Source organism: Daphnia carinata, chromosome 1, assembly GCF_022539665.2.
Source record: "Daphnia carinata strain CSIRO-1 chromosome 1, CSIRO_AGI_Dcar_HiC_V3, whole genome shotgun sequence".
Classification (NCBI taxonomy): Eukaryota; Metazoa; Arthropoda; class Branchiopoda; order Diplostraca; family Daphniidae; genus Daphnia; species Daphnia carinata.
This window is the reverse complement of record NC_081331.1, coordinates 1,083,908-1,108,670: the sequence shown is the minus strand read 5'-3', so window position 1 is coordinate 1,108,670 and position 24,763 is coordinate 1,083,908. Positions and strand designations below refer to the sequence as shown.

General features: G+C 40.2%; 3 protein-coding genes across 3 annotated transcripts in view; 2 read left to right on the top strand and 1 right to left on the bottom strand.

Annotated features, from left to right (window-relative positions):
- LOC130692122 (dehydrogenase/reductase SDR family member 12-like) overlaps positions 1-24,763 on the top strand; it is a 70,439-nt gene that overhangs the window by 19,808 nt on the left and 25,868 nt on the right. The gene's annotated exons all lie outside the window — the stretch shown is intronic.
- Positions 200-24,763, bottom strand: LOC130692111 (uncharacterized). The gene is made up of 8 exons (XM_057515185.2): positions 24,340-24,763; positions 22,649-22,876; positions 9,350-9,477; positions 7,052-7,302; positions 6,759-6,975; positions 3,599-3,776; positions 3,273-3,409; positions 200-2,810 (listed from the first exon to the last, which is right to left on the bottom strand). Exons 3-8 carry the CDS (start codon positions 9,423-9,425, stop codon positions 2,683-2,685), a joined length of 987 nt encoding a protein of 328 aa, XP_057371168.1. The 5' UTR covers positions 9,426-9,477; positions 22,649-22,876; positions 24,340-24,763; the 3' UTR covers positions 200-2,682.
- LOC130692099 (tectonin beta-propeller repeat-containing protein 2-like) overlaps positions 24,085-24,763 on the top strand; it is an 80,572-nt gene continuing 79,893 nt past the window's right edge. The window contains exon 1 of the mRNA XM_057515169.2: positions 24,085-24,090. The gene's annotated coding sequence lies outside the window, so the exon portion shown is untranslated. The remainder of the gene's footprint in view (positions 24,091-24,763) is intronic.

The window sequence follows — 24,763 nt, the reverse complement described above, 5'->3', positions numbered from 1 at the left end:
TCCCCATAACTACGTCACGTAGCGACGTGTACTTTTGCCCACCATCTAGAAAATCAACAAAAAAAAAAATCAGGCTAACCGTGGAGAGAGTTTCATCTACTTTTCAAAACTTGTGACAGAAGTAGGCGTATTTCACGAAAGGTGGTTGAAAAAAAAAGTGCACAGTGGTTTAGTATTAATAAATCTGTGACCAATGTATTTTTCTAGTTATTTATTTTATTTTTTTTTTTTTGGTTTCTATCATTTTTCCTCAAATGAAATAACCATGTGATTTGTGGGTTTACATTTGGTTGCGTCACACGCGTCATCAACTCAAAATCGATTTTCACATAGTGTAGGGTTCTTGTAATAGCCATTCGTCGTTTCGATCCGATGTGTCGCTGCGGCTTTTCGTGTACGCCACCCGCTAAATATTTTTGTTTGTTTGTTGGTTTTTTTTTTATTAAAGAAAAAAAAGGGGGCTGTTGACATGGTGGACAGTAATATCAAAATGAATAGTTAAAAGAATTTTTGGCCGATTTTTCTTTTAGGATAATGGAAATACAATTCCGCTCTTTTTTTCTTTCAGATTCTTGTCTTATTGAGTTAAGGTGTCACACAGAAATCGACGCCATTCCGTATAGTTTACTATTTCTATACGCACAGTAATATATATGTATGCGAATAATATAATACTGTTTAGACAACAAACCCAAACACATTAGTCAAAAATGGATGTTGACGTCGCGAGCGGACGGCTATACATTATGTCTATGCAGGATTTTTTTTTTCTTTTTTTTTTTCATTATAACATGTTGACATTTTGATGAGCCAATCGTGAGTATAAAGGAAAAAAAAAGGGTCCAAAAACAGTGAGTTACACGTTATAGTGAATGTATGTATATATACTGGAGAGAGCCACAGGGTCTATGTAAAAACACGGCAAACAACACGCGAATCTTGTTTTAGCGGTATAATCTGCACGTCATCTATAAAGTCGGCGTGTCATGTATTGATGCTAGGTCCACTTAGCCACGAAGAGGAGGTCCACAGCAAATATGTCGGTTTGCAAGAGGCAAACGATTGAAGGGGAAACATGAATCTCAAACAAGCAGGTCTTGTATAATGTCGGTGTATATATATTGTGGAGAGGACATGCTGTTGTATGGTCGTGTGCAGTGGCTGCAAAAAGTCACCGATGCGAAATTGATGCAATCCAGCTAGTCCATCATGGGCACACAGTTTATATGGAGCTATAGGGTTCTGATTTGCCATCTGGCTATCCAGATCCGCATGGCCTCACGGAGCCTGAAGCGGCTCTGTTTGTGATTTTGCTCGTCATTACGAAAAGCAGCCGCGAATCAACGGAGAGGAAAGCAAGTACATGGAGGACTTGTTCTACGAAAAACAAGGGCGTGCTGCAATGATGACCGCGTTGAGCGAAAAAAAGAAAAGAAACTGACTACAGTGGTGGAAATTGAAAAAGGCAATCAAGTCATCCTTCTCAGATGTACCGCCAACCAAGGACTGGGGAAACGTCACATAAAACTAATATGAAACACGTGTGTGCAAGCATAAACTGACCGGTAGAAAACTCGTCAGTTGATTGCGTGACCGTATTGATCGCGTAAAACGAGGTCAATTTTGTATTTTTCTTATCTTTTCAAAATGTTGGCAAATCTTTTTTTTTTTTGTTCACCAATGGGCTGATTTGGGATTCTCACCACATCGATAGTCACAATTGGGCAGCGAACACATACACGTAGAGGACGTGCTTGTTACACGATTTTACTTCGGCTGAATATATTTGATTTTGCAAACAACGGTTCCTTCCCTCCACTGTCTAGCGACTATTTTTTTTTTTGTGCAGAATATAACGAGCATGTTGCATTGCTTCGTTCCGATAACGACGACGACGTCTACGTCGCACGCGATCGTTTGAGACTAGTGGAAATCTTCTACTCGTTTATTGATCGGCTGTCGTTCACGTTATTTTATTTTATTTTTTTTTTTTGAAGGAAGAAGGGGGAGGATGTGCACCCAGTCTTGCTGATACGCCTCTGCTCGCACGCTCCATAACTCCTAAAACCGAAATCCAGTTTCTATTCGAGTTGAACGCGAGCATCATCATCAGGCCGAACACCATAACTGGATTTTTCAAGTCTTTATATCACGCACACCACACAATGTAAAGCACATACGCCGGACTTCACTGGCCACTAAACTATGAACGAAATGAAGCGTTGACAAACGAAGGGATTTATTGTTTGTTTTTCGTTAGAACTGTGCGATGTTGTACGTACATCGAATACGTGCAATTGAAGCTCTTTGAATCACGAATAGACATAGCTGTTTCTCGACCGGAAAATGAGTTCTTGGTATTGGCCACGATAGCTTAACCTGTTTTGTTCGGCTGTAGGTATATACGTCCACACAGCAAAGCCTTGCGTGTTTGGTTTATTTAATATTTGATTCGTTTATTTGTTTAGCAGTGGTTTTACGGTCGGCTGACGTCGCCGCGTCTCCCGCCTCGATAAATTATAAACCGATTTTTGGGTTGAGCTCCATTGCCTTTCTCTTAGCACTGCGTGTGGTCTCTCTTGTTGTCATGTCGCTTAATGTTGTTGCTTCTCCGTCGGGCACGCACTGATGGCCCAAAACGATGGACATCTCTTCTTTTCTCAGTTCTATATGACGTGCGGGTTACCGACTAAAAGAACATTTCCACATGAAGAACCATGAGGCCATAACAACGACGAGCATAGATATGACGAGCGGTCTCCTTTCCGACGATGATGACTGGCCGTGCTGCATTGCCGCTGGATGTTCGCCTGTGCCATTTCAAAAAAAGAAACAAGCCAACAGAAAAGAGAAAAAGAAAAGTCAGTCGGTGATTGTTGCAGTAAAATTGCGTCAACGAGACGATGCACGCCACCATGGGTTGCCGAATCCTTTTGCCCCGTCTGAACAACTCGTTTCTTTTATGCGTTTACAAGAGAGCGAGACGTGAACATTCGTGCGAGAATTAAAATGGCTAGCATGCAGATAATCAGAGAAACTCTATATATCCAACAGACTGGAAGGGGAAACATAATCATGTGTCTAGGAAAGCTGTTGTTGTTTGTTCTCCATTACCATTTTCCTGTTGCTTTGATCCACGAAATGTGGACGAAGCAAACAAAAGCAGAGACGCCAGAGAATAGGTTCGACGTCAAATTGCACTTTGTGGTATCATCGCATTTTCCAAAGAAAATATGCTCGCTCTCTTTTGTGTGTCTTTCACATGCACGTACCGTTCAGGATGTGGACCACGACGGTCGTCCACGATGACTCGGAGATGTTGCACGTGTAATTGCCGGCGTCGCGTTGACTGGCGTTGGCGATATACAGGCGACTGACGGCGCCATAGGGCAACAGGTCGGTTTTGACACTTGAACAAGGAAGCAAATGAACAGTCAAAAGACGAATGAACACAGAGGAGAACTCGTCCTCCTCGGCCAACGGGAACGACCCAAAGAGTTCAATCAAAAACTCGACTCGGTTATCTTGAGAGATGTTTCCGGTACGACAGAGGAAGGGCACGAAATCCAGGGGGAGGAAGAAAAAATAAGATGCTCACCTGATTCCGCCACGTGAAGTGTCGTAATTGAGTATTCGCAGTCCGTGACGCCACATGACGTTGGCAGTGGGGCCCGGTACTTTGCTGACGACGCACTTGAGCTCAATCGTGCTTCCTGTCTTGTAGATCTTCTCCTCAATTACGCGGCCGTGGTCGTCCACCATCTCCACACTCGGTACTATAATCATTTTGGCGATCACAAGGGCAAGAAAACAAAGAAAATGTCATTAAATAGTTAAGATTCAAAATTTAAAAAAGTCTACTTGCTGACAAAAAATTAAATAGACCCAAAACTTGTTCAATATCACAAACGCGAGTTTCCATTTCATTTCGATTTAAAAAGCCTTTTTTTTTGTGCCCTGCTCCCAGTTGAGCAACGCAACAACTGATACCATCGCGTATTGTGTTTCGATTCCTGTGACGGGTTCCCACAGCTCAGTGGTAATACTTCCCCGATATTGAATTGATTCAAAAGGGGCTTATGGAAGGTAGCGCAAGGCTGAGAACGTTCTCAAACTACACAATTCACATTGGGGGATGTAGGCGAAATTGAATAACACCAGATGTTTGCGTCACAAGTGGTGCAAATCTATAGATGGAATCTTCAGGCAATCGAGGCTTGAGTCACACGCAGAATAAATTTTTTTTAAAAATAATACTAAGAAACGCAGATCAAGTGTGGAGACAAGAGGATTTCCGTAGAAGCCAACCATTGACACTTTTCCGGAAGTAAATGTGGAAAATATTATTTTCAAGGACTTTTTATTATATACGTGTAACGTTTCGAATTCATTGTCCCATCTCGCAAAGGAAACGCGTTGACATTTTGCCGTCACGATCGTCTAGCGCATAAGCCAAAAGAAAAAAGAAGGTCAAACTAAACAATTCAAAGACATTACTGGCGAGAAAAAGGGGGCTGACAAAGTGCTGAGAGAAAAGTCATTGCCAAAATGTGTATAGAAAGAACAGTGTAAAAATGTCCTTTTCGTTGTCTACACTTTCAATCCAATCAATCGGTACACAAGTGGAAACACCCGAGCAAGCGGAGGCAAAAAGAAAAGCGCCTTGGACAAAAGTGCCTGTCGTGCCGGTGACAATGTTCACGGCCTTTCGTGAAAGCAAAAGAAGTTATGGACCAGGATCTCGCGCGATACCTGAGGCAAATTCAGTTATTCCCAGGGAATAAAATAGAAGTACACGAGACTATTTTGTACTGGATAGAGTCAAACACGAAATACAAAGGCTCTCAAATAGGAAACACGGAAATAAGGAATAAACATGCCGGGGAGCAGCAATGGATGTCGAGAATATTTATAGACGACGCAAGTGAAAAATGTAGTAGGAAACGTATAGGAGTCGAGAGGTTGGAAGCTTATTAGGCTGAAAACTTGAAAGGCACACGCAAGCTCTTGTAAAAAACTAACTTTTAAAATAACTCTTTTTCTTTTTGCCTTGACATCTGTAATCTTTTCATTTCACCCCTTTGTCTGTACTGTACACGGAAGAGAAAATAACAACTCTAAAATCACATTTGATTGAAGATGTTATCGTCAGACTCATAAAATTCCTACGGTTTTCTTTTTATCGGTACCCAACATAATTTTAGACTTGTTTCGATGCATCTGATGTCATTTTTTGCGTGAATGCTGATGAATGGAAAGAGAGAGGCTCGTCCATTGTGCGGAGTCGCGTGACTCGACTTTGAATGTCAATCAACACAAAGAATCGTTGACGGGCGTTTCGCAATTTCACGTCCAGCAAGAATTTAGCCGTTGTCGAGTGTTTTTTTTTACTGTTCCCAATGCATCCAATAAAACATAAAAACTCTAGTTTTCTTCTACTAAATGAAGTTCGTTGATCAAAGACGTTTGGAATGAAAGAGCAAGTCGGTATGTAGCAATCGTCACCTATGAACCCAGGAAAGAAAACAAGACCAAAGCAACGAGATGGCTTCTTATTGAATAAGCCAAGCGAGACGATGAACAGGGCGGACTACACAATATCAAGAAAAGCGAGTTGCTCTTCTTGTTTTTGAATGATTTCCATGTTGCCCCCCTCCCCCTTTCTTACACACAGACGGCTTTAGCCTTGTCCACACGTGTACGCCTGTAATATACAGCCAAGCTAAAATGTATCATAGATTCAAAATCCCAACGAAGTTAAACCGAACTGTGCCTTCAAAAGAATTTTCAATCAGAGGCATATCCAGGGTCTCGTTGCGATGTACGGCGTACGTCGCATGCCCCCGCATAATGAAATTGCCAGAAAATGAAATCGAAATTAACAAGCACAAGTCGGTCTTTATTAGGTGACATTCTTCCCCACAAATATGTACTTGATTTCATTCTGGTTTGTTTCAGCCCTATTAAAATATCAAAAATAGCGTGAAATGCTGAATATCAGGTTTAGTTGCTGCTCGACTGTTCCCCGCCATTCTATTGATCCGAATGATTCACGGAGATACAGCCACTGCTGCATCCGACGTACGTCACTTGTATTTAATATTTTAAATGACGAGAGACAAAAAAAAAAAAAAGTTCCACCGCAAAGGGGTTACGCGGTACCGAGTCAATCAACACCCTCCCCCTCTTGATTTTTTGAAAGCATCTAAGCTTTTGCTTTCGACGTTCAGTTGGCATGCGTGTAACAACGTCTCCAGTACGACGGGAATAGCATCAAAGTCTTATTCATTATTGAATACGTTACGAAGTGATTAGCAGCGTTCAATCATGACAAGCGCCGCGGCGCCATCTCCCTCGTTACTCACAACACGTAGCAATCACGACTCGTTAATTGGCACAAGTTCCATTTTCGTCGCTCCCGCTAACCCGTTATAATACAGACTACACGTAACTGTCTGCCTCTTTTCACGAACACGCCGCTTTTACAAGGCATTAGTTCGACCTTATTGCATTTCGACTTTTAAGACGGTATGCGTGACTGAAATTTTTAGGTTACATGAAAATAAGTTGGACTCTGCTGCTGCCGTGTGCAAAGTCACTATGGCGACATGAGGCGTACGGCTCGAACAACGTTTCTATAACGTGCCCAGTCAACAGTTAGCAAGAGGTTACCAGTTAAGTAAAGGAAGCGTGCTGCTAAACACACAGACCATAGCTATATGTAAAAAAAAAAAATGATAAGTGAAATGATAAGATACCTGCTACGATGAGTCGAACAGTGTAGATGCGAGGTGGATGGATGGAAACCTGGCACTCGTAGGTGCCCTCATCGCGAGGACGGGCGAACTTGATCTGCAGCCGCCAGTCGTTGGGATGCTGAAAATGGAGCGAGAACCGCGAGTCCGTGCTGTACGTTTGCATGCCGACTGTAAGCAAATGCAATTCTTGTTCGTGACGTCGCACCCACGACACTTGCTGCAAACGTCGACCAATTATAGAACAAAAGCTAATCGTAATAATCACAGCTATATAAATACATGCTGAATATTACCGTCTTATCCTGAAGATCCAGGACTCTGCAGTTGAGGAAAGCGGTGCCGCCCAACTGGACGGTGACATTGGCGTGTCCGGATGGATCCTCGAAGCGCGGCGATCGCTCCGCTAAATTAATGGCTGCTGCATCGGTCAAACTGTGCCGACTAGTACCACCTCCATCGTCATCGCCTGGACGCTGTATACTCGACGCATAATCCTCGGCTGTGAGTGCAAGGGGAGCGATGCTCACTTCATTTTCTTTTTCATCTAAAAACGTTTTTGTTTTTTTTTCCAAATGAATCTGTTAGCCAATCTCTAGCTTTCAATTGTATGTGTCGATAAGGGTGTTCTATATATTTCTATGTATAAGAAAAGAACGATAGCCGGAGAAAATAGCGATAACAGTTCCAACACATCGCGAAATACAACAGAGTCTAATCGTATAGAAGAATGCCCCTCTTATTTTGTGCACACAACGTTGGGTGGGTTTTCTTGTTAGGAGGGTATTGTCAAAACAAGACTATGGCAACCCAATCAAATTCTCTTTAGCTATATAGACCATTCTATCGCTGGACGATTGGTTTTTCTTTCCCAGCAACGTGAAGGACGCGAAGACCCTAAAGTGTTTAGGACAAGGCTCATGTTGCATCATTCTATACGTCTTCTGTAGAACGAAATGTTCACGTATCCCTTCCCGTATATATTTGATGACTTTCCAACAGAAATTTAAACTTAGCCTCTTGCTGAATGTGTGTGCGAACAATTATTAATGCACTTCATGGCCATTACATCCATTTGTTTTCATTTTTTTAAAGCCAAGGACGGTGAATTGCTTTTATTTTTGAAGTATAACCGTTTGCCTGTAATCGGATTAGTTGTCTACGTATACCATTGCTGATGCTACGAACGATGCACTGCAGGAAAAGAAAGAGCATTTCTCCTTACGTATAAAAGTGGAAAATGACATTTTAAAGCAGCCTTGTAATAAACCATTGCATCACAATCGAGATGTTCTGGGTACTGCACCAATTTGATGGAGTGGTCACCATACGTACAGAAGGTACAGTGGAAATTGATTCGGCGAATAGGAAAATAGTTTGACAATGTACAGAAAATTGTTTTCCTTGTTAAATGTCTGAGCTGCCCGCTTTGCGTTGTTTCAGATCCAAATTCACCTAATTCACTTTGAAAACCAACCAGAAACCGCGATACGGACGATCTAAAAAGAAAACTCATTGCCTTTTCTTTTTTTTTTTTCCTACTTTTGACGTCCTCACAAACAACTGACTACCGCAAAGAAAAAAAATTGCCCCTCGTTAACCTTGTCATCGCTTAAACCGCAGACAGGATATATATATGTACACTATAGCGTAGTATATATGTTTGAAAGAAGGATTGCTTTATCGTGCTGAACTTGGGTTGTTACGAGAAGTGAGGCCGTTCTATACAGCCGCCCTTAAAAAAAAAAATGCGGCCGTGTCCTGATACAGCCGCCTGCATCCAGTCAATGCTCCGCGACACGAGCAAGAAACAACAACGACATTTCTTGAAACGTTGCCAACCCACTGCGTTCTTCATTGCTGCTTGCCTCTCAAGATGCATGGTTTCTTCGGCTGTTATTCATGTAACTCATTCCCCCCTTTTTTTTTGTGGATGTACATGTCCTTTTAGCTACTGTGCGTGATGCCGTCCGCCTTTTTCGCCTTGTTCTATATAAACATTTTTTTTTTTTTTCACTGTGTATATAAATAAAGAAAAAGCCGTTTCTCGCTTGAAATGAAATGCTCTTCATCCAGCAACAGCCGCAAATGACGACTATTATTCCGAATTGGGTTTTTTTTTTCTCCCTTCTTTCCGCAACATTAAGTCGGCGTTATTCCGCGTCAATCGGGCACACGCAATCCCTCGGCAAGAGAAGGGGACGTATTCAACAAAAAGAACTAAGAAAGAAGTCATGAATTCAAAGAGCATCAGCAGCTAGGCATATATAGCTCACGCGTTACATCCATCATATTCGAGGTAACATCTTCTGTCGACCATTTGCTCCGCCCAAAACCATTTTTATGTGAATACATCACCGAGCCACTGCTCTATTTGCCCAGTGATGAACACAAAAAAAAGGGGCAAAAAAACTTGACATGTAAACAACGGATGCTGGAAATGGGTCAGAATAATATCGTTACTCTTAACGATATACACACAAGCCCGAAGCAAGGACCATTTAAGATAGAATCGAGTCTGCTTAACTATATAGAATGAAGAATGTCATGGCTATTCAAACGTTGAAGGAAATCATATCTTAGTTTAAACTTACGAAGGGCAGACGAGGCGAACGTGACGATGGACACAATAAGAAGGAAGACGGTGCTAAGCGGCTGTAGTGGCTTCATGATTACAACTGATGATCGCTCTATCCGACAGCAGAATGGATGTGCATTATTCCTGTCAGTCAGAAAAGAATACATCAAAATCGAGAAAGGACATCGGCACGGAAATCGAACATTCAAGTCGTAATCAAAGACGATAACGAATGACCCACACGGGCAAAAAAAAAAAAAAAACATTAAAAGACGTATAACTCTACTTGAAAAGGATTCCGGTGTAGTAAAATATACATCGTAAAAATCTAAAAAATATACAGTCGACGGTGAACAAAGAGGAAAGGAAGATTATTCGCTTACACAATACGCAAATATGGGCTGAAATACCTTGAGGATAAAATGCTGTTCTCGCGTATTATACGCCGTTTTACACACACACACACACACACACACGCATAATGTAGCGTATAGAACTGGACGCTGTATATCCTTTGTGTTATTCATTCACTTGAAAAGGCTAGTTCCCTTGCAGATTCGCGAATGTGGCGGTTTCCTCTGTTTAAAAGGGAGAAAACGAGCCACCTTTGTGTATTCAAATAGAATATTTTTTCATATAAAAACCAACAAGAATAGCAACGAATATCAAGCGCGGACAGCAACAAGAATCTAAACGCTTCAACCTATACGAGTATTACACATCAGAAAGGGGAGTAGAGACGCCATCGATCGTTTTTCTTTTTTATTCCTTGGAAGTGAGGCACTTTATTGATTTTAAGTCATACGGAGGGGAGCTAAATCGTTTGACTGTTTCATTTTCGTACGCCATCAATTGCCACTATATGTGGCATATACAATTTTGCCTTTGCCATTTCTTGTACGCAATTTTTTTTTGTTTTGCAAAAGAAAACTGACATACGATCGAATCATCGCGTATCAATGCGATCCGCAACTGGCTCGCATGTAAATAATGCACTAGCTGTTACTATAAAGGACTGGTGTTCCGTGCCGTCTAACATGATTGGTTATTATCTTTTTGCTAATATAAAAAAATGCTCCACATTACTATCCTTCTGTACACGTAGAATTTTTTTTTACACATTTTTTTCCCCCCGCAGTTTTGATAACATAATAAGCCTGTAAAAGTAGATATGCTTCCAATCTTTTTATTTTCTTTCTTATTCTTTAGCGTTCCCAAGATATATCGCGCAGATTACAGGGTGTGGCAAGAATCAATTACGCGATTCCCTTGATAGAAAAATGAAAGTTTGAATAAAAAGAAAAAAAAAATGGGCAATAAAGCACATTTGAATACGTTATTTATGCAGACATTTACGCAGTGCGTAGATCAAAGAAAGTGGAATCCATCGACAAAGGGAACGAGTAAAGAAAACTAGATGACGAGGCTAATCAAGTTGAAGCATATATATCTATTACAAAATGCTATATTTATGCTACGTACATACAGCGTTGAACATGTCAGCACCCTTTGGCAAATTAGAATCTAAATCTGTCGATTTGATTGCAAGTTCAAAAACGTGGTTGACGGGCCTCTTTCGTTTGAACGATCATTTGAGTAGCTAAAACAACCTTTTCTCTCTGTTTTTGGCACGTAGTCCCATACAATTTGTGGAAAACGCGCGCTGTCAATGATTACACGTTTTGAAGAGTGGCCTACATTGGATTTAACAGTGCGTCCTTGATGAACAAAATTCGTCATGAAGAGCCAATCAATATGGTTGCATGTAGGTTGTTCAATTTATATAGGGCAGACACGACTAATAAGAATGCGTCTTTTTTAAGATAGAAAGCGACATAGGAAGTCACGTGGTTCGTGAAATGATTAATGATGCCTCTTTGGCTTTCTAGTGTGAAAACGCGGAAATGAGATAAAGTAAAATAAACAACTCGCATTAATAGTTTAATGGGTTTAGGCCTCGGTATGTGTTTCCTACCAATTCTTAATAAAACATTGTGTTTCGTGTTTTTGTTTGGTGATTCGTGTCTGTGTACATATATACGGAATAAAATTTTCCTCTTTCGCCAAAAGCTGCAAAATTTATTCGTTTCTTTTAAAACCAGCCTGTACGACCAAATACAAACACGGGCCTCCGTGAATTTGCCCGTTCAATGGGCACTTTACTCGCAACTTGCCACTTAATAGCTCGATAAAAGCAACACAAAAACGCTAAAGAAATCGATTCTCTAGAACGTTGAATAGAAAACTTTTTTTTTTGGGGGGGGGGGGGAGAAGGAGTTGGGACAAGTATAGAATAAGAATTGCAACAAATCGTGTCAATACGATTCGCACTTGTGCCTACTATTTTAGTAATATAGAAGCGTTTGTTTTTCACTAACGTTCCCACAGGGAACGAGTAATCTCACTACATCTCTCCTAATTTACCTGTTTCTTCTTTTTCCTCCATTGCTGGAATTATGTCTCGAATGTTACTCGAAATCTTTCGCCCTTTATCCTGTATACATAGGAACCGTAGCCCCCTTGTGATCCGTTCTCCCTGCGGAAGTCTTACGTCGTTCTTTGTGTACGTCCTTATACATTTATATGGGCTTATGTAGCCGACATAAGCAGCACCAATATCCATGTTGTTATGGACGATTGGGAAAGTGTACAAGTACTTTGCCGCTTACTTTAGCAACGCGTCCTTTGCTTCCCGATTTTCGATTAGATGTATCAGAAAGTTTACGCCCGTCCACGAACACACGGGGCTTATACACTGTGACATTTGGAAAAAGAAAAGTATTGGCAATTCCGGCCTCCCACTTCCAATATTATGCAGTTTGAAAAACAAGAAAAACGGTATACGTGTAGGTCGGATTCCAATTCTGTGGCTTTCAAATCTGGCAAAAGCGACTTTTTCTTTGCTTCGAGCAAGAAAACAGCGGTGGACGATGAGATGCAATAAAAAGGGACGGACACAACCGGATACATGAATAATGTTGACAGCTATTACGCATATTACGCTATTTGAATACACATATCTATACTGTAAATGGAGGTATTCAAACAACAGAAATAGTGAATGATCGGCCCCCCCCCCCCATTTTTTGGCTGTCTACAACAGTGAAAGAGAAAGACATTTATCACGCACGTTTAAACTTGTTGGGGTTTTCAAACTCTTTGGCAATGACTGCTTCACACTGAATGAACCCATCCCACCGTTGTACTCTTGCATTTATGAGTTATCTCCGAGATCAAAGTAAATCAACTATAAAAAATACTATATAAGAGACATTTAGACGCTGGACTTTCGTTCGTGATGATCCATCAAAGACCAACACCTTGAATGGCTAATATTCATGATACTCCACACGCATGACGAGCGTATATAGACACAAAGTATATTGACATGGCCCATGTATCCAAGTGATGCCATCCACTTTACCCCCCCCCCCCCTCTTCCCCTGCATGCTTTTTTTTGTCCAAACACACACAGAGACACTGAGCAAATATAGGCGTAGGTGAATGTGTTTTCGATCCTTATGTTACCTCATCGGCGCCGCAGTGAGAAAAGAGCGAAAAATAAAAACGAAAAAGAAAATAACATGTTTACTCAGCACACTCGGCATTACATCCTTCCGCTTTTTCTCTTTGCTTATACACTGCATCTATCGTGAAAAGAGATCCCAGTTTTACTTTTCTTTTCTAAGCATCCACACACAGACGCATACAAAAGGAAATAGTATTTTTTAAATAGCAAGATCTACCCCCCCCCCCCAACCCCGCATTGAAGATGGCAATAAACTCAAGGATTAAGAGATTTTAAACTGGAAATGCTGTATCATGTATAAATAGCAATAACAGTCTAGACACCGTCTACATAGCCAGAAAACGCATCGTGGATGCATAAAAGGAATCGAACGAAATCGACTATCGCATTCGATAGTCGCGGGATGATGAACTCGCGTCATTTCCAATTACCGTGCAATATTTTCACTGTCATTTGGCCATCATATGTTGTTGGCCAATGATAGCTCATATACAATCTGCGACGTATCTCAGATGTGTGCTCATGCAGTAAAGTATTGAGTACATGCAAAATAATGCAGTTGCCATCTTCGAGGCTGCAACTATCGATCCGTTCGCTTTTTGGGTCTGTAATCCGATCGGTTGGCGGATGTAGTGAAAATTGCGGTGAAACTAAAAGAAGAAAAGGCCAAAGTTTTCCTCTTCGGGGAATGAATTTACGTCAACGTAAAGTAACTAAAAAAGGCACACAATTTCAAGGGGAATGAATTGTTTACTTCTGTCTGTTTGTTTTTTTTTGTTTGTTATTTCCACTGCAACGAACCGAAAATGCGCAACAATTTGTAGCTGACCCCTTCAAAGAGTCATGAAGATAAAGAAGGAAATTCTTTTTCTTTGTCACGTAACGCTTTATGAAGGGGACCATGTCAACGCATTGCTGCGTTGTCTGTAGAGACTTGATGTGACGCATTTGTCTTTGTGTCTCAGCTCGACCCCGACTTGAAATAATAGCGCAAAGTGCGAGAGGCGCGTATTTCTCACTGTCACCAGTTACTTACCAATAAAAACAACTACAACAACCGACTGGGAAGAAAAAAAATTCCTTGATGGATTGCGAAAGGGTTTCATCGCAAACCACCGAATTCTGTTTGTTCTATTCAAATATTAGTGCAACGTCCTAACAACTTGTTATATGTAAAATTATTAGACATGAGCGCAGAAAAGCCTCTCCTTTAAAAAAACAAACCGTATTCATCACTTGGACTCGTCAGTTATGAATAGCATCTTTTGATAGATATATAAATATATCTCCTACTTTGACTTGAAAACTGATTACTGCGGTAGACGTCCATCATGTATAGCTGCGTGCATTACGCAGCAGCTTCCTCATAATAAAAAGAGATGTTGTGTATCCAAGCACCCATATACTTATTGTGATTGGAGAGCCCTAAATATATGTTTTGCTCGCAGAGATGTTGCTGGACTCGGTCGAAAGACATGCGTGATGGAAACATATAACTGTCCAACAGTTGCTATGCTATATCCAACGCAATGGGCGCTAGCTACCATACAGGCATGTGCATGGCAATAGCAAACCAAACGCTTCCTTCTGTCCATTTCTAGATGTACAGTATATATATGTATTTTTAAAAGAATAATACAGGGAAATGTTGAAATCTAAAAAGGATTGCTGTGAATAATAAAAGGAAAGAAAGACATGCCATTCAACAAAGACAGTAGCGCCCTTTAAGATTGGCGTATAGGACAAGTTTCTGAACAGCCTAGATAACACTTCGTCCTTTTTACATGAATATTTTACACATCGTAGGCTTCTCTTTTGCTTTTCTTCGATACATGTAGACGACGTGATGGCCGCGTGTGCATTATAAAGCCGTTCGCTTCCGCTTTCCTTTCGTCCGTAAAAATTAGGGAAAATGCTTAGGACAAAAGAATAGGGATACATCTCATCTACTCTTAATGGATTTGGATATTTTTTTTAACACACAGTCCAAGATTTTTAGATGGTTTCCATTTCCTGAAGTGAATCGCTTTTTCTATATTCGTGGCGTACATCAATTTATTCGAAAAAAAATCCTTCCATTCATTTGTTTACCGGGGATCGGTTTCGATTACGGGCAAAAGGCGGAGCAAATGCAAATTTTTAGCAATAGTTTTCCCTTTTTTTTTTGTGTGTGTTTATTTTTGGCGATTGTCTTAGTAGCATTTCAGCAAAATTGCGTTACACTTGTACACCGACCTTGATCTGCAGCCAAAGCACAATACGTTTTCATTTCCGAGCATTGGACCAATGCCAATGGAAATGGCAACAAGGTGACGCAATCAAACGCGACTTATGTTTCTCGTCATATTTTTTTGTTGGGAATACGCTTAGCCAGAGTCGTCGGAAGTCGTATGGTGAAAACACCACCGTCACGTAAACGTACGTCGCTTATCAACGATGATGGGGTAGTAGCAAGTTTAAAAGTAAAAAATAAAACAAAAAAAAAAACGAATTCAATGTCTCTGCAGCATCTAGGGTTAATCTGTATGTAAGTCTAAACCTATATTTAGGCCTTCTTGTCTCTGTGTAACAATCAAAAGCGTCAAGGACGTCGCGCAATTCGCACAGACGCCATTATTGTCATAGAACACAACAACACGGAAATGCACCGTGCGCAGCATCGACACACAGAAAGATCTTTTTTTTTGTGCAATCTAGACAACATACCGTTATTGCATTACAAACGTCGATATTGTCACCGAACGCCGATATAAAAAGATGGCGAGACCTTTTTCCCCAATGCAATTCGATCTTTTGGCATTGCTGTCGTGCTGCCGAGAGTGAACATTTCCCATTTATATATCGACTACAGACATGCCGTCGTGTAACTTATAGCCAATCTATATCGTTGTCATTGTTTCAAACTTTTTACCCCCCTCACATTTTTGCATTGCACAGTCGACACGTCGTTCTTTTCGCTATATGTCAACTCGGTATCAAAGAAGGCACCGACAGACCCTAAAAAGGTGTTGCCTACCCTCTCGCGTAATAACGCGTCTGGCAAAAGTTGCATGTTTCCTTATCTGTTATGCACGCTGTGCTAATAATTATGCTTCCTTACTTTCATGCGCGCACACAGTTGAATAGCGATAGTTCTTTGAAAAAGCGAACACACGAGCCATATGCCTTTATACGTTTCACGTATGAATTCTAATGGAAGTTAGTAGACCTATATAGAGCAGTGGGCAAATTTAATGCGTCTGGCCGAACGAAAAGACCTATGCATATTAGACATAAAGACGCCAGCAGTAAATGTACGTAAAGACGATGAATGGATGTTGTGGTGAGGTTACAACTTTTTCATAACGTTTGCTTGAATTTGAATAGGTGCTGGAAGTAAAATAAAGAGCCGGGTGCATAATGTTGCCATCCCTAGATATAGAGAAACGAAGAGAGATGTTTCGAAGGGAAAGACGTAAAAAGAAATCAAAGAGTTTGTGCAGAATCTTTAGTCGAGAGCTGATGTACGTCAAAAGTCTGATATACTCTGTTTTCTATATCTCTACTTTAATGCGCGTATATAAACTTGTTCTCAATGCCCATGTATAGAAGATAAATAGTACAGATTTGATAAATAATCCTTTTCTTTTCAATCAACTTCCTGGCAAAAATAAAATTTCATCCGCTATTTCCCGCTGTATTCCAAAGAACCGAGCATAAAGGTCTGTAATGAAAAGGAGTTCTCTATGACGCATGATTTGATGTATATACACACAGGCGCCTACAGCGTATAGATTTCGGGAAAAATGTCCATCACGATATACACGCATCTCAAAACATCCAATATCTGCTACTAATAAATTGGTTTACAATGTCCGATGCTTGTTACATTTCATGAAACTAAATAACGCTTCGTGACCACCCTCAAGCCATTTCTAAAAAATCCGGTTAAATCACAGCGGCGATTGGTATACAGGACAAAAGTTGACAAATCATTGAGTTATCCATCAGCGAGCCCCAGCATCTTTATTGCCTCTATAGGCACTGTATATATCTAGTCGTCCCCAGAAGGGGAAATGTATTTACTGGCGAACGAGACTCTCATTCCAGTCTCGCGCTTTTCCTATATAGAATCGTATAAATCAATAAAAACACGTCACCACGCCCGGCGAGTTGTCATCTGTCACTGCGCCCTGGACATTTACAACAGTAGACTTCTGTATACCCAGCACCACCATTTGTATACACATACACACTCCCATGTAGCGCTGTTGATGGACGCATATGCATGGAACAAGTTAACTGAAAGGCCTTTTTTTTTCTCCTTACTTGTAAATTTACATACACACGTATCAAGGAATGAACGTTTGATAAATTCCGTCCTTCTGTAAAGGAGGGAACGTGGAGAAACATAGAGAACGGCAAGTATGTCAGATAGCCAACCATCATATATAGGCATTTAAAAATGGGTTCCTCGTTCTCCGTTTCATCGTTTAACCCAACTTGTGTCAACTGTAGATCCGAATAAGAATAGGAATAAGAATAGAAAATGCATTCAATTTTGACGAGCAAAAGATATGCGAATAGAAGTGAGTTTTCTTGGTTATTCGATGACACGGAAGGCGACGCCTATTTCCACGACATGTTTGCCATAGATGGCCGACAATTCTTTGATTTCTTCCAACGAGTGACAGTTCTGCAAGTGCTGTATTTCTAGCGAAGCATGTACGCAATGTAGTTTATGTAAATAGCAACTGAGTCAACAGTTCGCGTTACGCTTCTCACGCGGACAGCGCATAGTCCATCATACCTACGTCTGGAGAATCCAACGACTTGATTGCATAATTAAACGACACGATCATTAGGCTATACACTTGTTCCAGTTTAAATGCGTGTGCGTCCGTCTATTGGAAAACGTTTTCGATTCAAGGAAACTTTCCCTAAATTCGTTCCATTCTCACTTGGCTGTTAACTGCTGTGCACGTCACTAATATGGATGGTTCTATATGCATATAAACATACGAAAATCCCGTGCTTTAGTGTTTGCTCTTTCTCTTCCTTTAGGTATTTGGCGTTCCACCGGTGCTAATATAACGCGATATATTTTCCAGAACCAAGGAGGCATTTATTATTTCCTGCTGGCCTTTTCTTTATATGTAATTGCATATTATTGTATACAGCCTATTGTTTTGGATGCTCCATACACAAGCATATATCTATATCAACTAGTCTATATAGCGCACTGTTTCTGGTTGGTCCACTCTTTGGGCGCTGTTGCTAACCCACAAGATTTTTCATTTTGGACGAGTGGTGGTTGATGAACGCTTCCTTTTTGTTTTTTCGTAATTATTTTCCATGTAGAAGATCCATTCTTTTCTTGGCTCGCTTTTGCAGACAATTTCCTTGTCATCCGTTTCGGTGTTATTCCTTGTAGTTTTGTCGCAGACACGCCGCCTCGACGTAGATAATTGAATCAATATACAATTACATATGGAACTGTGTATATGTAAAGCTGTCGACGATGTTGACATCGTTGCAATGTAAGCACACACATACACGAGCGTGAAAACGTATAGCACGTCTTCTTTGCTGAACCATTTAGATTGAATCTAACGCGGCAAAGTGTCAGGTTGCTGTTTCACACTAAAGTGTCGTGTATACTACATTATAGAACATATGCCTACGTGAATGGCGTTCTCTTATGATTTTAACAATACGTTTTCGCGGAACTGGTATATACTTTGCAAAAATGTTTAACAATTAGGATAAAACCTATCTGTCGACAAGATGGAACGAAAGCTTTTTTCTCCATTCAGCCATTCGGCTTGCCACTATTTTTTTTTTTGTTTTTCAATCCAGCATTTGCTACATTCATTCAGCAGTGATCAAAGGGACGAAAAAACTACTAATGTTGAAAACGTGTTGCCGATTCAACCTGTAAATTCACTTTGATTCAATTTATCGATTTCAACTTCAGTTGAAAACTTTTGAATCCACCAGGGGAAACCACGCATCCGTCATCTTACAGTTCCACCGATAAACAAAGGAGAATAAAAGTAATTCATCACATCCATCCTGAAAAAAAGTTGAGTGGATCTATATAGCCTAATTGATATAGCCCATCTCTCACCGTGCGTTCGTCTAAGCCACACTTTCTTTCATTATCGAAAAACTACTGGTCCCTATATACATAGTTTCAGTTCGCTAATGTCTTTCCTAGCTCTCCCGTCATAAACTATTTCCAATAAAAGACATCAGTAGTAGTTAAGCAAGAGCAAGAAAATAATTAGGTATATATGCACGTATATACTTTAGTCGGTCCTTATTAGAAGGATGATGCAAAACGTTCTTCTATTTTGTCCTTTTATTCATCTTCTACATCCAATGAAAGATGAAGCCTTCATTCATAGATTTCATTTCTATTTGCTTTGAATTCAGTTTTTGGTTTGTGTCGTTCTTTCCGTTTCTAAAAATAACCCACGTAATAAAAGGTCGTTTTAATTTCTCATATCCCAACTGTCATTCATCACTAGATGCTGTTATGTGTAAGAGAAGAAAAACGCCAACAGCACAAGCATAACATTGTTACTCTATACACATGTCACATGCATACAGAGATGGCTATATTTGCAACAGGAAAAGATCACACGAGTACAGTGAAAATTGATGATGTGATCTTCTGTTATTTCCTTCTTTTTGTCGAACCCTAGTTTTCAAATATAATGGAACTACATATCAAATGACAATACAAAAAGAACTACATTTATACTATACGATGGAAGAAACGCAAGCGCGTTGTTGTGCTGGAGGCTACAGCGTGTGTACGACCTCCATTATATCCATCACGTCTGTAGAGCCATGGGCTGATATTAAGTCTAGGCTTATTCAATATTCATCTAAAAAGCACATCACGGGCTAATGAGATTGAATGATATACTCTTTCTGCTCCCTCCTTTGCCGATCTTTCGATACGCAACGTGAATCAAAGATGTCTATTCAATATGTTTACGGTCAGGCCTACTAACAGATAATTAGTGGTGAACGTTAATGAACCTCTGATTTCAACACCTGTCTTGTATATAAATTGAACCACGTTTGATCCCCGTTTGTTGTTTTCGACGCCCAATAAATGTCTCGGAAGGTCCGGCTATCTGTCTAGTGTTCTATACATCGATACTTAAAGGTCATCCGATTAAATTCAAAGAATTGAATATTACCAAAAATGTAGTTAATTGTTTCCAGACGGTCGGCATAGTCAGCCGTGGCAAGTCATCGGGAACAATCAATTAAATGAGGTTCATTTTTCTTTTCGATATCAAGGACGGTAAATTGTATAACCTAAATGATTTAGCGATCGAGTAAGCCTCTCACATGCTGTGTATCGCTTCAATCCAAATGAGGGCCCAAGCATACGAGTCACAGCAGTTTGCCTGCCCTTTTGTGTACAGCTCTTTCTCCTTTATGAGCCAAACCTTTTACCGTTTGAAGCCTCAGAATATGTAAAGAGCCATATACTAGATCAATTTAGCGATTGGTTCGGTTGAAATCTACCTATACTTGGTATTGGTTGATGGCAATGGTCGTCAAAAACAACTTTCAGAAACGTTTATTTATATCCCATAAGTCTGCTGACCATCGCCAATGATCAATGAGGACTCACAGATCGCCTGTTATAGATAGAGACACATCTTGTCTATACGTACGCTACATTTGTACAGTATAAGCTGAGTGTGTATAGCATAGAGATTTTATATCCGGTTTTATCGAGATGGGTTACATAAAATTTCGGAATAAAATGTAAGAAAAATTACGAGGATGCACAAGATGTCTTCCCCCCTGACATGTGTTGATGTAGTGGCAGCCTATGTTGATGAAAAAAACATTTCATCTTTAACTCGTGTGCTACCCCGTCTATTGTCCTATATAGGCTGGACATGTCTCAATACCGCGTATAGAAAAGATTCTATTCATCAATTCAAGATGAATTCAATTACCCATTCTATATAGACTTTCAAAGACGTTTGCATGTTCCTCCTTGTATACACAATATCTCTCATACTATGACATACTGTACATCTATACCAAAATTAGATTTTTGTTCATCAATAGCAGCGTATAAAGCCCATTATCCCAGATGCATCAAAACACGCATCTAGTAACTTGGCAAGAAATCACAGCAAAATTCGCAAATGATTTGTGATAATATATCTGTACAATGTTTGTATTTTGCGATGGTCAGACATAGTTCCTGTATGTTTTGCGCCCCGAAGTCAGGTGTTTACCTTCACCCTGCCAGCAACAGCACGCAATTATAGCTTCACTGAAAAATGTATCGCAACTGTCAATGGAATGGCCACATCAGATGTGGCTCGAGATATCTCACTGTGTACGTATCCATCTATGACACATTTCTTTTTTCTTTCTCTACTACCATATACAGTTTGATGTCTACGTTTATTCCATGACGATATGTTTCTTTTGGCTCCGTTCCCAAATGGACTTTTGCGCGCGCGTGTCCGACGTCCTCTTCTTATTTTGACTCTTTTTTTTTGTCTCCTTCATCTATACGTAAGGGCCATATCGTCGGTCAGGCTGTCTCTATTCTTTTTTACTCCATGAATCTTTTGCTAGACCAGATTTTCTTGATTTTTTTTTCCTGTTTTTCTTGCCATTTCTTTTCCGGCTCTTCTTGTCTTTTTTTTTTACAAAATATTTCCCTTTTTTTTGTTCATTCTGCGTATAGCAAAGAACAGCTAACCCATCGAGATGACAACGCCAGATTGAATGCTCGCATCCAACTATTGATGCGCATCAGAAAAATGGGCCCTATCTCTTGTAATCTATGTAGATGTTAAGTAAAAAAAAAAAGGGATTCTCTATAAATATAGTTTAATATGAGACTGAACCGAGGTTTTGCAAGGCTCCGTTCTATTTTTTTTTTTTCATCTTTTAATATATACGATACCAAGCGACTATGTCGGCTGTCGCGTGAATTGTCGAGGCAAACTAGAATAGGCTACGGGATATAAAATAAGACTTTTTCTTATTCCAGCAGCTTCTGATGTGTCTTGGCCTTGTTATTCCATCTGATTAGGCACAGTTATACGCCGTGGTTCTATTACAAGTGTGCATTCTATTTTTTCAGCCTTTCTCGCTAGACATTGTAAGACCTTAAAGCTGTGATCCACACGTAAAGTTCACAACCTAAACATTTTTTACTTCTTCGACATTACGTGTACGAACAAGACTTGATTATGGTGAATCTGATGTCGTCAACGTTCGTTGTGCAATATGTCATTTGACCTGTACCTGCTAAAATTCTTGTATTCGCTCAATTGGTGTAGCAACGATCGCCCCCTACAAACTAATGCACTTTACATACATTCACCTTCTTGACTTCCTTTAACTTTTTCGCCCATTTGCATTCAGTTGGATGTTTTGCATATAAATGAAGACATACGTGTTCATTAGATTAAAAACGAAAGTACTTAAGCTCATCATTATTGTCCGTCCGGTACATGTTATATGTGTCCCTGTTTTAGGCAAATTTCTCGCCTATGATACAACAAATGAGAGCAACACAACTCTCTCATGACATTTCGTCTTTCTACTGGGATGGCTTTTGATTGTTTGATTTCATCACACAAGACAGTGTACATTTCTTCGTTTGTTTAACGAGCGGGATGTTTAACGTTAAACGTCTACGTTGACTAGAAACGTTAAGGGAAAGTAATGTTTTCAACTACACCTTAAAATAATATTGTCGAAAGATGTAACCTAAAACGAAACAGATGAAAGTCAACATACCTGAAAAAGAAACATCCGAAGGAAGCGTCAAAGTGAGACCTTCCCTCAAGGGAGATGGAAGAGCAGCTGGGCGACAGGATTGAGCGGACGAAGATGGAAAAAAACGCACCCTCCGAAAAAAACAAAAAACACGCCGTGACAGGTTTTAGATATTATTTGTGTTTTTGAAAGGGCGTTGTCGGGATGTTTCCCAGATAGCTTGTTCTCAATTCCGCCAGCTCCGTCAACCTATAAAGAAACTTAGAATGAGATCGTGTGCGAATGGCAAAACAAACCGTTGACAAGTTGAAACGTATAAACAACTCACTACACACAATCGCTATATGTAACGTGTAAATACTCCTCAAAACACAATCCGATAGTCTAAATCCACACGGATTTAGTTACTCCCCCCCTACGTCTGTGTGCTACGAAGTCCGAGTTTTACTTTGAATGCTTTTCCTAATTTCATAAGTAAATTTCACCACACATTGGCATACACAGGTATATGGTCGCATAAAGCCGTGGCTGATCAGCTCAGACAGATGGTACACTTTGTATTGGCTGTGCGTTAGTACAAAAATCGAAATATCATCGGCTTGATTTTGTTGCCTTCTTTGCGGTTTTTTTTTTTTTTTTTTTGCTGATGTGCTTTCAGCCACTGCTGTAGCCGAACAGATAATCTTGTGGATGCTTCAGTGGAGTTCTCGCTGTATATACTGTCAGTACAGGCGAGCGTTTGATTATTAGCGTGAGCCTCTATTTTGTGCGCCTTTTATCGATTGGCACGTATAGTGGACAATACGCGATGCAAGTCGCCTGGCTATAAGAGACAAAATCACTCGCAAACAGAAGAAAACAAAAGTTTTTGTTTTGTGCTTTTGCAGAAGAAAAAGTAAAGGAAACCGATGATACGTTTATTGATAAAGACAGAAAGAGATCCGAGCAACGGCCTTGCCATAGTCTTTCCCTACATATACAAGTTGAACTAAATATAAATCTCTATATACGTTGAGTAAGCAAGAAAAATGGATACGATTCTATATTTTATAAGGGCGAAGAGAAAAAGTAAAGGCCACAGCAGTGTCGGTGTCAAGAAAAGAAAGGAGAATTTCTAGGGCAATTCGTTTGTATGCGCTGAAGGCTGCATGCAACGACGTAGTCTCCCCATTACAAGCAGAGAAAAACGCGCAGAAAGGACAGAAATGCACGTGAATTATTCTTGTTTCTTATTGAACGCAAAACAAAATAAAACAAACATACGTAATTTTTTATTGTGAATGACATGGATAGTCTGTCTGCATGGGCAACTACGGAAATCTGCCGTCCGCTTTTTTTCTTTTCTGATCTTTTTCAACTTCTGAGTTAGAGATCGAAAACATGAGGCAATAAGAGCCACATCCCTAATAGATTTTTTTCCCTTCTTTTTCGCATTCCCCTCATTTAATATTTTAGGCTGTGTAGTGCACTCTCTTGCTCAGACGCTCTTGTTCTTTATATAATCCGAAGCTTGCTTGTTCTACCCGTTACTTCCCTTGTTTTGCCTCTTTTTTCTTCCTACCCTGATGCTGCTGACGTGCCTTGCTGGCCAAAAACTCTGCCAACACAAAACAAATCTTGAAATGCGATCGATATCTATCGGCAGCCGTAATGAAAAACTATGATACAGATACGTTTTCTATCTATAGTACATCAGATGTAAAGCGCATTACTCAATATTCAATTGCTCCGTAACTGGTACGCATTTGTTAGTCGGGACGTGCAATGTTTCTTCGTTTATCAATCGCAAAAAATGTGGAAATTCTTCTCATAAGGTCGTAATTCAGTGACACACAACAAAGTAAAAAAAAAAAAAAAACAACGGGAAAAAGGCCCTGGTCACTGGCCCAAAAGTGTATCAGTTACACGACGTTGATGAAACACAATTTTCGAGCGAGGAACTTGCGCTGGGCAACGGCCACATTATATCCTGTGCACGAGTATAAACAGTCAGTTGGTTTCACTCTCGGACGGCTGTTTTATATAGCAACTCAAATCAGCAGAAAGCCATCAAACACGTCCCAGTATATATATATAGTGAAAGTATAAGAGCGACACACAGCACGCAACGAGACGGTTGAACGCGACGTGACCGGA

Coding starts and splice junctions, on each gene's coding strand:
- LOC130692111 (XM_057515185.2), bottom strand. CDS start 9,425: ATGAAGCCACTACAGCCGCTTAGCACCGTCTTCCTTCTTATTGTGTCC. Junction 7,303..9,349: donor GTTCGCCTCGTCTGCCCTTC/GTAAGTTTAAAC, acceptor AAACGTTTTTAG/ATGAAAAAGAAAATGAAGTG. Junction 3,410..3,598: donor ACTTCACGTGGCGGAATCAG/GTGAGCATCTTA, acceptor TCCTTGTTCAAG/TGTCAAAACCGACCTGTTGC.